General features: G+C 34.9%; 1 protein-coding gene across 3 annotated transcripts in view; it reads right to left on the bottom strand.

Annotated features, from left to right (window-relative positions):
* Positions 1-3077: 3077 nt before the first annotated feature.
* Positions 3078-13381, bottom strand: part of CBS (cystathionine beta-synthase) — a 254157-nt gene continuing 243853 nt past the window's right edge. For 2 of the 3 annotated variants that reach the window (XM_051984797.1, XM_051984796.1), the window contains exons 16-17: positions 10821-10862; positions 3078-8516 (exon numbers count right to left, since the gene is read on the bottom strand). In XM_051984797.1, coding sequence (XP_051840757.1) covers positions 8407-8516; positions 10821-10862 — 152 coding nt within the window. In that variant the 3' untranslated portion in view covers positions 3078-8406. The remainder of the gene's footprint in view (positions 8517-10820; positions 10863-13381) is intronic. The other variant, XM_051984798.1, reaches the window with a different exon arrangement.

The following is a 13381-nucleotide window of genomic DNA, read 5'->3' as shown; positions in this document are numbered from 1 at the left end:
TGCCATAGTACTTTTTAATTTTTGAAAATTCTAAATTTAACACTAAAAAAGATGAATACTTCCACATACATATATAGTAGAACATATAAGAGGGTTGTTCATGGAACTGATTACTATATATAGCTTTCTTATTAAGAGTATAATAAAGACATGTAATTTAAAAAAAGAAATCTTGTTTGCAATTCCTTTGGTATTTCTTAAGGGTTTTTTTGGGTGTTTTAAAAAACGTTTCAATGACCTTTTTCTTTTTTTTTTTTTCCTTTTCTCTCTGTCTCTGTCTCTCTGTCTCTCTTTCTTCAAGGGAGAGCAAAATAAATATTATATCCAATAGTCTATATCTCATGCTTCAACTTTTGAGCTGATCCCTTCTGTCACTAAGTGGAGAGCATGCTTTATCATTGGTCCTCTAAAATGGTGGATGGTCATTACATTAATCATTATTCTTAAGTCTTGCAAAGTTGTTTCCCAACGCTGTTGTTGCATAAGTTCTTTCCCTGATTTTACTCATTTCACTCAGCATCACTTCATAAATATCTTTCTAGATTTCTCTGAAACTATCCCATTATTTGTTACAGGCAGCTAAGTGATACAGTAGAAAGAGCTCTGGATCTAGAGTCTAGAATCCCTGAGTTCAAATCTAGTCTTAGTTACTTTCCCCTGGTTCTTCGATGTCTGAATATTCTTTCTTGGTGTCCTTTGCTGGATTTTCATCCAAGCCAGGCCCACTAAGTGTGGGCCTCCCTTCGGGTTCTGTCCAAAGCTCTCTATTTCTTTCTTCCTTAACACTATCTCATTTGGTGATCTCATCAGCTCCTATGGATTCGATTATTATTATACACTGAGCAAGTATGATCTTCAGGCCATCTTGCCCTTTCTTTGAGCTTCAGGTAGGGATCACCTGAGGCCACCTACAACTAATTCATTACAGCCTGCCTTCTCTTCTCTTGCTTTTCTTATTACCCAATTATTTTATTTTTATTAATAATAATAATAAATTATTATTTTATTATTAATTACTATTATTGTTATTTTCTTATTACCCCACCAGTCTGTGATAATCTAACTAAACTTATTTCTCAGTGATTCACATCCTTTTTCCCCACTTCATACTCACCAGCTCCCAGGATTTTAAACACCCCTTTGTATTTGTTCAAATGCTATTCTAGATCCTGTAGTGACCACTCCTTTATTTTCAAACTCCAAACCCCAAATCCTCCAATCTTATTTTAAAGAAACCCAATTCTTCTGCTTGGCTCTCTGTAATGTCTGTGCCATTGGAAATAAACTAGCTTTCCTCTTAAATCTTTTCCTTTCTGCACCTTTCTCTTTTTACATTCATTTAGCTCTGACTCCCTCTTGTTTTCATGTTTCCTTTTCCTTCATTGCTTGAACGTTCACTTATTATTATGGGTAATTGGGAGTGGGGATGGGATTGAATACTCCCGCCCAATACCACAAGGGAAGGTCAACAAGAAAAGTCTGTCACAATTGGATAAAAGGGAGTACATTCCAGGGCAGGCAGTGTTCCAGCAAGCCAGCAACAAATCCTGATTCGGCACTGGGAGGCACTGAGACCCAGCATAGATGAAAGACTGAGGGCAGTTCCCACTCTGTATTCCCGAGGACCAGAATAACAACATACACACACACACACCCCAGTCCCACCATAGCACCAGGTGCACCCCCTGAGGCGACAGTACAACACCAAGCTAGAAGTCAAAGCTTGCAGTCCTGAACTTCCAAGAATGCCTTCTCCAACCCAGAAGCAGAATTTAATTTTAAAAGTATTGAAATAGGCTGGGGGAGGAGGACAATGAGCAAAAAACAAAACAAAACAAAAAAAAAGATATTTGAATTGTTACTCCTATAATCTTTTTATTTTACAATTATAACAAATCATAACAAAACTTGACTATCAAAAGTTAAATGGTGCCAAGGAAAACCAAAAAACAAACGCAGAAGAGGATAACAGTGTTTAAACACCTACATTCAAAACCTCAAATTAAAATGAAACTTGGTTTTAAGCACAAAAGAACTCTTGGAGTTCTACATCAGACATGTAGAAGAAAAACTGTGTTGTGTGTGTGTGTGTGTATATCTTGGGTCACTTCATTTACATACTTGTTTGATCTTTTTAAACTCTATTCTATTTGATTACTTTCTCTTACTACGGCATACATGGGCTTTACTTTACTCAAGTAACTATAAGCAATAAGATCTGGGATAAAGGTAAGAATAAATCATGTCTCCTTTTCCAAATGTGGCATTCAACAGCTCTAAACTTAGCTGAGTGTTGCTTATACCTTTATTTTGCTTCTGATTTTCTCTACCAAGAGGGCAGTCCCCCACCTCCTCCCTTCAAGATGTTCCTTTGCTTAGTTCAGTTTTCTCCCTCAAGGACATAATGTCTTTTCTGTAATGTCAACTCATTGCTGAAACTTGGTTGTTGGGCTGGTTCTTCACCAGATTCTGCTGATGATTTTATCTTAGGATATTTGTTCATCTGAAAAGTTCTTCTATAAAGAATGGCTTTAGGAAGTGTTTATAAAGGTGAACAACTTTCAGCTCTCAAATAAGAAAGAAGAGGCAACTGAGGAAATAGTGAAGTCATTGAGTATCAAATCTGAGTCAATCAGCATGGTAATGAGATTTCAAATTAACCTCCCTCCCTTTTTTTATGTAAATATTTTTATGTAAGTTCCTTCTTGGTTTGTAAAATGTGTAAAATAAAATTTTTGCAAAGTGCTTCAGACAGTGCCCAAGACGTAACTAATGTTTAATAAATGTTCTTTCTTTCCGTTCTTCCTTCTCAATTTTGATGAGCAAAATTAGTTGCCATGCAGACAGACACCACTATTTCGTAAGAATATTTCACTGATATAAATCAGTTGCCATAACAAAAAATCCAAAGACCCTAAAAATGCCTCAGCCAGCAAACATTTATTTGGGGTTACTGGGAGAGATATAGCAACCAAGGACAAAAATAATTTAAAAGAGAAACTCGTTTATAAATCTTATAGAAGAGAATAACATAAGATTACCAACTCATGCAACAGTGAAAAACAGAAGAGGGTAAAGAAAATTACAAAATAAGTTTATTAGGAGACTTAATTAAAGCAGATCACTCAGAGTTTAAAATGAAATTGAGAGGACAATAACTATAAGAAAAATGGAAATATCCATTAAGATTTCTGAAATGAATTATTCTCATCAATGACAGTGAAATTATTACATTTGGATGTTGATTCATCACAATAAGAACAAGAACTAATATTAATATAGCAAGTTATATTTTATAAAGTGTTATTTTATTTGAAGTCCAAGATAACTTTGTGAAGTAGATGCCATTATAATCCTTATTTTACAGAAGAGGAAATTGATACTGAGAAGCTAAGTGACTTGATGGGGAACTTTCAAAACTGTTTGAAACACTGTTTACTGGATAAGAAAATAGAAATGGCAGTTAAAAAGAAAACATAGGAGAGAAGCTAGTTAAGATCAAATATACAGGACAATGGTTTGTACTGGAGAGACAACTGAGGAGTTTAAAGAATAATTCTCAAAATATTTGTAAAAAGAGAGGGTATCAAGAGCTTAGAAAAAAGTCATGTGATCACACAATTGATTGAAAAATACAGAGGATCTATTTATTTATTGTTTACAAAATTCACTGAGAGATGCAACAACAAACATTACTTAATAGCTCTCTGATTATAAATGCCAAATGGTTATAAAACAGAAAGATGTTTACCAAAGATATTTCCCAATATCGCAAAGGACATCTCATGCAGAGTTCTAAATGGAAGAGATCCTTTATAGATGGCAAGAGATTTTTAATTTGAGATCTCTAAATTTGATGTTTTGAAAAACTATTTTGAGAACTGTACAGGATGTCCACATATCCTGAATTTCAATGTAATTGATTTCTTTTGTAAGTTTTTTATGTATTTAAAAACATTCTAAGAAGAGGTTCACAGACTTTACCAGACCTTCAAAGAGTTGCATGAGACAAAAAAAAAGTTAAAAAGTATTCTAGATGCTTTCTGCAAAGGTCTGCTGCCCAAGATCACCCTCTAGGCATTCAGGTTCTTATAAGCAATCCCCCTTGGGAGGAAGAGCCATTTCATATCATTGATCTCCTACTGGGTAATGAAGAGAGAAGGCTTGATATCATCAAGTCTCAAACCTGGTCTCCTGCTTTAGGGAAGCCAAATTATAAAATTCCTTCTCCCTGTCTGGAAATGCTTAAGGCACTGAAAGGATTCCATACAGAAAGCAAAATCCTATAAACATTGAAAATCTAAAGTCTTCCTTTGATGGTTATTATAAACTTCTTGGTTATACCCTTCCCATCCAGTCATCCTGAATCACTATCAAGTTTTTAATTTCTATTTCTATTCAAACTTTATTCTCCATTTACAACTGATGATCTTCTATTCCCATTTTCTACAATCCTCCCAACGACCCACTCCCAAACTACCCATCCCTTGCCCTCTGGAATGCCTGCTGCATGGGCAACAAACTTGCTTTCATCCTAAATCATCCTTTCTCATTCCTTCCATCTTCTGGTTATCAATGGTTCATTCCTGATGAGTTTCTCTGGCTGTCCCTTCCAACACTGGCTGTACTTTCACTCATTCCCCTCAACTTACTCGTTGAGATGAAGGAGTTGGAAAAGTTTGCTTCTCATTGCCACATTCAGGATCTCCCTCAACCACTATCATTCAGTAATCTCTCATCCTTTGATACTCAATCCATACCTACCACCCCAATCAAAATTGTGGTAGCTTTGTCTACTGACCTCCAGGATACTCCCCTTCTTTCTGCAGTGAGTCTCACAATCTCCCCTCAATTCCGGCCCTCATAAAAGAGTATTTCAATCTAAATAATGGCAACCCCTTAAATGCCCTAAAACCTGTTCAACTCATTCACTGTCTTACTCCCCTACTATACCTCAGTCACACACTAAGATGCTCATTTCTTTGAACATGCTATCATATACTTCCATGTTCTGGAATTCCCTTATATGATTCACTGAATAGAGTTGAAAATTGCTATTTGGAAGAAAAAAAATATTATTTTGTAGTTCTGGAAGTTTGTGGTGTGATGTGAAATGTGTCAGTTTGGAAGTCAAGGTTTGTGGGTTTAGTCACTTAAATAAGACACTTTCCTCCTCTGAGGTTCACACAATCCATATCTACCACCCAATAAAAATTCTAGTAGCTATCATCTACAGATCTCTAAGATATTCCTCTTCCTTCCTCAATGAGTCTCAATGCCTGGCTCACAATCTTTCTCCCCTCACCAATTCCTCAGCTCATACCAGGGAACTTTAATAAATATATTGATATGACCTCAAAAGTTCTAATTTCTCAATTCCTCAGTTTTTTTCTCCTTCTCTCAACTGAGATCCTTACCTCATATTTTACTGAAAAATATTAAGGCTATTTGTCAAGAGCTCCCTCTTTTCTCCTCCTTGTCTCACACCAACCAGATGCCTTCTGCCACTATCTCCTCTTTCAGCCCTGTATCACATGAAGAGATAGCCCTTCTCCCTGCCAAGGCCAATCCCTCCCACATATAATGCCATGCTCTTTGATCTTTTCCAACAGACTGGACCCCCTACATCCCAATTCTTTATCTTCAATCTCTCCCTACTTCTTACACACACAGCGTCTCCTTCATCCTCAAAAAACCCTCCCTTGATCCAACCATCCCCATTATCATCTCAAATCTCTCCTACTAAACTCTTTGAAAAGGGAATTGATGTTAGGTGATTCTATTTCCTTTCCTGTCACTCTCAACTCTCCACAGTCTGCCTTCTGACCTTTTCATACTGCTCTATCTAAAGTTTTTAACCATCTCTTAGTTGCCAAATCTAATATCTCTTTCTCAATCCTCATTTATAATCACTTAGCAACTCTCTAATGCTGTTGATAACCCTTTTCATCTCTTACCTATTAACTATATCCCCTAGATCTCTAAACTGAGCTCACTTCCTCTACTATTTCACTCAATTTCATACATAAGCTATATTAATAATCACCCCGGTGATTCTCAAATCCACTTACTCAATCTTAACCTCTCTCCTGACCTTCAATCTTATACCTTCTACTGCTTATTAAACACCTCAAACTGGATATTCTACAGACATCTTAAATTCAACATATCCAAAAATGAACTCATTATCTTTTCCCCCAAATTCTTCCCATCTCTCTTATTACTCCTGAGGGTATCACCATCTTCCCAGTCCCCCAGAGCTTTGGGAATAACCCATCAAGATAATCTCTAAAGTTCCTTCTACTTCTAAAATTCTGCCTTTTCTATACATGTGGGGTTTTTTTGTGTGTTTCCTGAAATATTTCTATGATATAATGAAATACATACCAAAACAAATTATTCAAAAACAGGTAAATGTATAAGTAAAAAGGAGATAGGGAGTGATAAGAGTTTGCTGGACATCAGTCAAAGCTCAGGGGAGACAATGACCAATAAGAACAGTACTCTACTCTCCCTTTCATTTTCAGGGGGACAGGATGAACAAGTATGCATTGATTATGATCTGTATGGCACATCTTATCTTTCCTCCTATGTCAGTTCCTCTTCCAGAATTTTGTATTTCTGTAAAGGACATGACTCCAGTTAATCAGGTTAATAAACAGTGTCATCAACTCCTCAAATTCCCTTGCCTCATATCTCCAATTATTTGCCATATTTTGTAAATTCTGCTGCTTTCATATTTCTTGCAACAATCTCTGCTTTCTCCTCACAAAGTCAGCACCTTAATTTAGGCCCACATCATTTTTTACTATTTTTAATAGACTTCCTAATTAGTCTTTTTATTTCAACCCCTTTCGCACATATCCTGAAGTACAGGTCTGATCATGTCACTCTCCTGCCAAACTACAGTGATTCTAAATTAAATGTTATTTTGTTTATCTAAACCTTATTAAAAATTTTTTGTTTTATATGTACATGATTAATATGACACATATGACATATACATAAGTAAATATATCTATATGAGGTGCTCAAAAAATTTATCAGTAGGGATAAAAGGGTTTAGAGGACACTGTTCTCAAGACCTAGTGCCAAGAAGCTAATATTATACTACATTTAGGCTACAGAAACTTGTCATTAGATTTGGGGTTTTTTTCTGGCTCTAAGTGACTAGTGTACTTTCATAATAACATAACCTAAGCTTTGCAGAATGTCTTTCTCTAGGACGTCTCACATTGCTCCAGAATAATGGCTGTTTTGTTCTCAGTCTTTAAAAAATATTATTCGTAGTTATTGGAGCTAAATAGTGGCCTCCCTAACCTTCTAAAGAAAGAAGCCAGGGGAATCTCAAAAAACCCAAATTATACATTTGGTAAGATCTGCAGTAAAATGTGAAGCCTGTTTGATTATCAACTAGTTGATAATTTCTCTCTGCTTTCCCCCAAGCATGAATTAACATCAGTTGTGAACCTGGATTCTTTGTCCTCTGCTCTAAGCTTCTGGCTTTCCATGATTGGTCTGGTTAGAACCAGAGAAGAATCTAAGAAAAATCCATACTTGTTTCACTTATGGTGAGTGCATATTTCCATTTGCTATCTCCATTCTGGGACCCCATCAGATTGCCTTGTGTCCTTCCAATCTCACCACCCTCCTGTGTGCATCTCATTTCTCTTGCTTCACTCTCTGTTCTGATCTTGTACTGAACTGCGTGTTGCATCTCCCAGCTGTGTCTCTTCTCTCCTTAGATATATAAGCCTATGAGAGATATTTGTGACTGAGAATTCAGCATCTGAACTTATATCCCAAATTTTTTTTTTTACTTAGGGAATGTGTAAAAATTAAGTGCTGAATCCCAAACTATATCCTCTGATAGCAGAGCCCTTTTCTTCTTTGGCACCAGGGCTATGACTAATGATGAACTCTGTGCCTCATAGGCTTTTTCTTTGGTAAGATAATTGGTAAATAAAGAAGGAATACTACTTGTTCCTCTATAAGACCTTGACATTTCCAACCACCCCCAGTTTTATTTTAGAAACTAATCATTTTGTTATATTTAGCAAATTTAGACTTAAAGAAATTAGATATTTTTAAATCACCAAATTAATTGTAACATAAAGAGATGTATCTCTGTAAGTACTTAAAAAGAAAAATTGATAACATTTCTGGTGATAAGGTTAATGTTTCTTTACTAAATCAGATGCCACCCTACATGCTATTTATTGACAAAATATTAAAGCAATGCTTATTGTGTTACATAGTGAGTTTATACCTTGATGTTAAAAAATGTCAGTTCTAGAAAAATCAAATCATAAGAACATTTTTAAGCTAGTACAAAAAGAGAAGAAGAAATAAGAAGACGGCCTTGCAGTTTTCTTTTAGTGGCATCTTTATGCAGAGTACTTGAGATTAACTTGTCTTCTGTTCTCTTTCTCGGGCAGCCACAAAATTCAGCAGATCAATAGCTGTGACAACACCAAACACCATATGTCTTTGATTGGAGTTGCCATTACTGTGATCTAGGGATTTAAAAAAAAAGAATAAAAGAAAAGCAACTTTATTAATTTCCTGGAAAACTTAAGAAAAAACTGAACACCAATTCTTTCTCAAGAAGCTCTTTCCGCAGACATTCAAAGGTACCAGAGCAATTCTGTTCAAATCAGGGAACAGCTGGGCTTGTAAATAATTGTACTTCAGATGACTTTGCTCCAGTATTTTCAGGGCTGGCGAGAGGCAGTCCCGTGTTTACTTCTATACTCTTCCATCAAATAAAATATTTCTAAAACAATGTAGTCTTATGTGTAAGATAGGGATACATAGAGAAATTCAATAGATAATATTAATCTTTAAATATGAACCATATCTCAAAATAAGTGTTACTGTAAAAAATATACCCACCAGCTATAAAGACTCTTAAAAAATCTCAAGTCTTTACATGTTTCATTATTAGAACTCTGGACTACTGGTAAGTTAGTACACACTTAAAAGATCAGCATAATACACCACATCCATGTACTATGACTTGTTCAGTCATTCTTCTATTTTTGAGGAACTTCTCAGATTTTCATACTTTGTCACCTGACAATATTTGTGTATCCTTATAATTTGTTTTTCTTTGGCCCAATCTCTTCCTTAACCTACCTACCCTCAAATTCACCCTCCCTTGCATCTTACTTTGCCCTGCTGAATGGAATAGATTTTTGTACCTATTTGTGTTTGTATTCTCCCTTCTTTTGACCAATTCAGATGAGAGTACAGTTCAAGTGTCAGCCACTCTCCTTTCCCTCCTTCTTGATTATATAGATGTTTACTTGGCATCCTTATTACATGAGAAATTTTCACTAACCCTGTTTTCCTTCCTTGTTCCTAACCCTCTACCAGGGTGTTTATTTTACTCTCTTTTTCCATTTTTTTCTTGATTTAGAGAACCCCTTCATAGCCTTGTCTAATTGGCTTTTTTATGAACCTTGCAAATGACAGGGTTCAGAAGGAACAGATAAATCATCTTTCCCATATTTCAATATAAGTTATGAATTCTTATTTAGTCCTTCATCATTGTTCATTCATTTTTACTTTTTTATGTTTCTCTTTATTCCTGACTGAACTTCAAAATCTCTCCATAATGTTCATCTTTTCAACAGAATTGCTTAAAAGTCCTCTATTTTTATTAAAAATTCATTTTTCCCTTTATAGTATTATGCTCAGTTCTACTAGGTATGTTATTCAGTGAATGTTAAGTCCCATATTCTTTGTGTCTTGGAATTCTGTATTCCAGTTCTCTTCTTCTTTACAGTGGTGGCTGCTAAATCATACATATGTGATCCTGACTGGCTTTCCAATACTTGAATTCTTTCTTTCTCACTGCTTGCAATATTTTTTTCTTTGACCTGGAACCTTTAGATTTTGACTATGATGTTCCTGGGAGTTTTCATTTTGAGGTTTCTTTCAGGAGATGACCATTGGTTTCATTCCACTTTGCCCTCTGCTTTGAAGAGATATGAGCAGTTTTATTTTAAGAATTCTTGAAATAGGATGTCTTGGTTCTTTTTTTAGTCATGGTGGTCAGATAATCTAATGAATCTTGATGTTTTTTTTTTCTCCTGGTTAGTTGTTTTTATTATGAGACATCTTATACTTTCTTCTTTGTTTTTCAATCTTTTGACTTTGTTTCAGTATTTCATGGCTGCTGTTTGGTCTAGTCTAATTTTCAGGGAATTTGTTGCTTGGACAAGGTATGCTAAGTTTTCCAATTCTTTCTTCTATAGCTGTCATTCCTTTTTCATTTTTTCCAACTATAAAAACATTTTAAAAGATTTTTAAAAACATTTCTTACTTCCTCCCTTTTAGGAATTCTGGATGAGTTTGTGTCCAAGTTGTATTATTGTCTGAGGTTTTACTTGAGGTTGTTTTGAAATTATTCTCTTTTTCATGTTTTGGTCTTGAACATTCCTGCCACCATAATTGTTCTTTATGAAAGGATTCTTTTTGCTTATTTTTCTGGCCTGCTTCCTGACTTGGGGTTTCAGGAAGCTCTACTATACTTTTGGAGGGAAGGCAAGGCTTGCTTTTTAGGGATTTTGAGTGTTATGTGGTTATATACACATACATATAAATAAATATAAATAGAATTGCAATTACTCCTACTACCACCACCACCACCATTACCTCCAAGCATTTATATAGAGCTTAAAAGTTTGCAAACCCTTTTATAAACATGACGTCATTTGAGCTTTACCATTATCTTGTGAAACAAGTGCTACTGATATATTATCCTCATTTTACAGATAAGAAAACTGAGGCTAAGGAAAGTTAAGTGTACATACCTGAAATCCCTTCTACTATTTCTGACAAGGACTGGTCCTGTGCTGTAGGAGCCAAGTGTATTAAAGTCAAAATGTTAGAAAAATGACCAGGTCAAAGAAACCTCACTGGCAATCTTCATTATTGGAAAAACAACTGAAAACATTCACCCTACTATTGAAAGTAACAGTAGGTAAGAAACTATAAAAAATTCTGAAAAAAATCACTATTTTAATAAATTAGCTACTGATAATTTCCTATGTAGGAATATTAAACCTTTTTTTGATGATACAGATCTGTAAATCTCTTTGATATATCCAGTCCTTATGGCATGAACAATAACTTGTGATTCATTTTTCTTTAGTAATGAATCACATAATAAGCTTTGCAAAATACAATAGCTTATAATTTTCATACATTAACACATGCAGACTGTGGGTGAATTGGATGACAGCCTAAACTTGTGATTTCATCAATGTGAGGAATTCCAATGAAGAAACAACTCCTCTTTCCAACAGCAGATCAATAAATAATATATAACATAGTTTTGGAGAGTTGACCAGAGACACTAAGAGATTAAGTGAGATGCTCATAGTCATATAGCTGGCTTATATATGTAGTAGGGCTTGAATTCAGGTTTTCCTGATTCAAAGGGCTGGTCCTCTTTTCTATTACCCCATGTATCCTTACATCTTTTTTTTTTTTAAATATTTTTAATACACATTGCTTTATGAATCATTTTGGGAGAAAAAATTAGAACAAAACAGAAAATGGGAAAGAACAAAATGGGAGAGAAAAAAAGCAGAAAAAAGAAATGAACATAGCATGTGTTAATTTACATTCAATCTCCATAGTTCTTTTTTCTGGATGCAGATGGTATTTTCTTTCCAAAGTCTTTTGGGTTTGTTTTGGATAGTTTTACATCTATACAGAATTTTTTAAAAGTTAAAAAGTCAAGTTTGTTATTGTTCAGTTATTCTGGAATGGTTTACCATTTCCTTCTCAGGGTCACATAAATTAGAAGTATCTGAGTCTGGATTTGAACTGTGGTCTTCAGATTCCATGCCTAACATTCCATCCACTAAGCCACTTACCTATTTAGTTTAAGGTAGGTAGCACAAGTATTATCCACATTTTAGAAATGGGAAAGTAAAATCTCAAAAGTGACTCACCCCAGTTACAAAACAAGTAAATAATAATGGATTCAGAATTCAAATGCAGGTCTTTTGAGTCTTTTCAGTGTTTTTTACAGTATATTATACCTCTATGAAGATAACAATTCATGAAATAAATTTGACATTTGAATAACTAAAACAGTAGCTAAAGTTTCAGTAATGAATTGAATCAACTACATTCCTGGATTTTTCTTTTAAATGTAAGATTACCCTTAGTCTACTTAAATAACTTTTATAAAGAAGGTCAAAAGATCTGAATATATAGTTCCTTTAATATACTTGGTTCCAATAGCACAGGATTAGAGTCTTGAAAAGATCAGCCTTATAGTGGTGGACGATATAGTTTGCAAGATTCCACAAGATCTCAAGAATCTGAAAATAGTCTTCTACAACCCTAGTAAGACATTCCTTGTTACCTGAATCAAAATTCCCACTCACACACATTCTCATAGCCTCTACCTTTGGCTGCTCTTCCTACTCCAAGAACTTTCCTTCCTTTTCAGAGTTGGAAGGGAACTCGGAGACCCTTTAAATTTATACAGAGGGTTAGATAGTAGAGATGAGGACATTATCTTAAAAGGTTAGTGTTATTGTGCCCCTTTTAGTCAGGAGAACAAAAGAGGGGAAAAGAGAAAGGAGCTGGAAAGGGGGAAAATGTCTCTAGCCTTTTCGCTATAAACATGGGAGTTTTGTTTTGTTTTGCATATCAATTGATTATAGATTTGGAAAGCACTGAGAATCTAGCTTGAAGAAATGAGATAGAGAATATGGATAAAGTCATACATGGGTTCACAATTTTGCTTGAAGCCAGTTGTGAGTTATGATATATCCAAGTCTGCAAGCTTAGGATATGCAAGGGAAAGGATTGGTGGGTCCCATGGCTATGACAACTAAAAAAGGGATGTGTAGTTTGTGATATTCCTTCCAGAAAGGGAAATGGTAGCCTAGGGAAGGGGAATGCTTTTTTTATGTAGTATTTACTATAAGTCAGGCATTATGCCACATGCTTTACAAATATTATGTCAAATATTTGAGCCTCATAGCCCCCTTATGAAATAGTTGTTATTATTATCCCCATTTTACAGTTAAAAAAACTGAGGCAAACAAAGATTATGTGGCTTGTTTTGAGTTACACAGATGAGAAGTATCTGAGGCTGCATTTGAACTCAGGTTTTCCTGACTGGGGACCCAGAACTCTTAACCAGAAAGTAGAAAACTTTCTTGTACATATACATGTACCTAGAATCTGTTCCCCTATTTCTAATGCTAAAGAATGAAGGCAGGAGTATTAAGCCTGATTTTAAATTAGATAGTAACAAAGTATGGTTTTACTTCTTTCTAAAGAATTTCAAGTTAGAACAGTGCAATAAAACAATACTTATAAAGAAAACAAACAAAAAAAAATAAGG

The sequence above is a fragment of the Antechinus flavipes genome, chromosome 3 (genome assembly GCF_016432865.1).
Source record: "Antechinus flavipes isolate AdamAnt ecotype Samford, QLD, Australia chromosome 3, AdamAnt_v2, whole genome shotgun sequence".
Classification (NCBI taxonomy): domain Eukaryota; kingdom Metazoa; phylum Chordata; class Mammalia; order Dasyuromorphia; family Dasyuridae; genus Antechinus; species Antechinus flavipes.
This window is presented reverse-complemented; position numbering and strand designations above follow the sequence as displayed.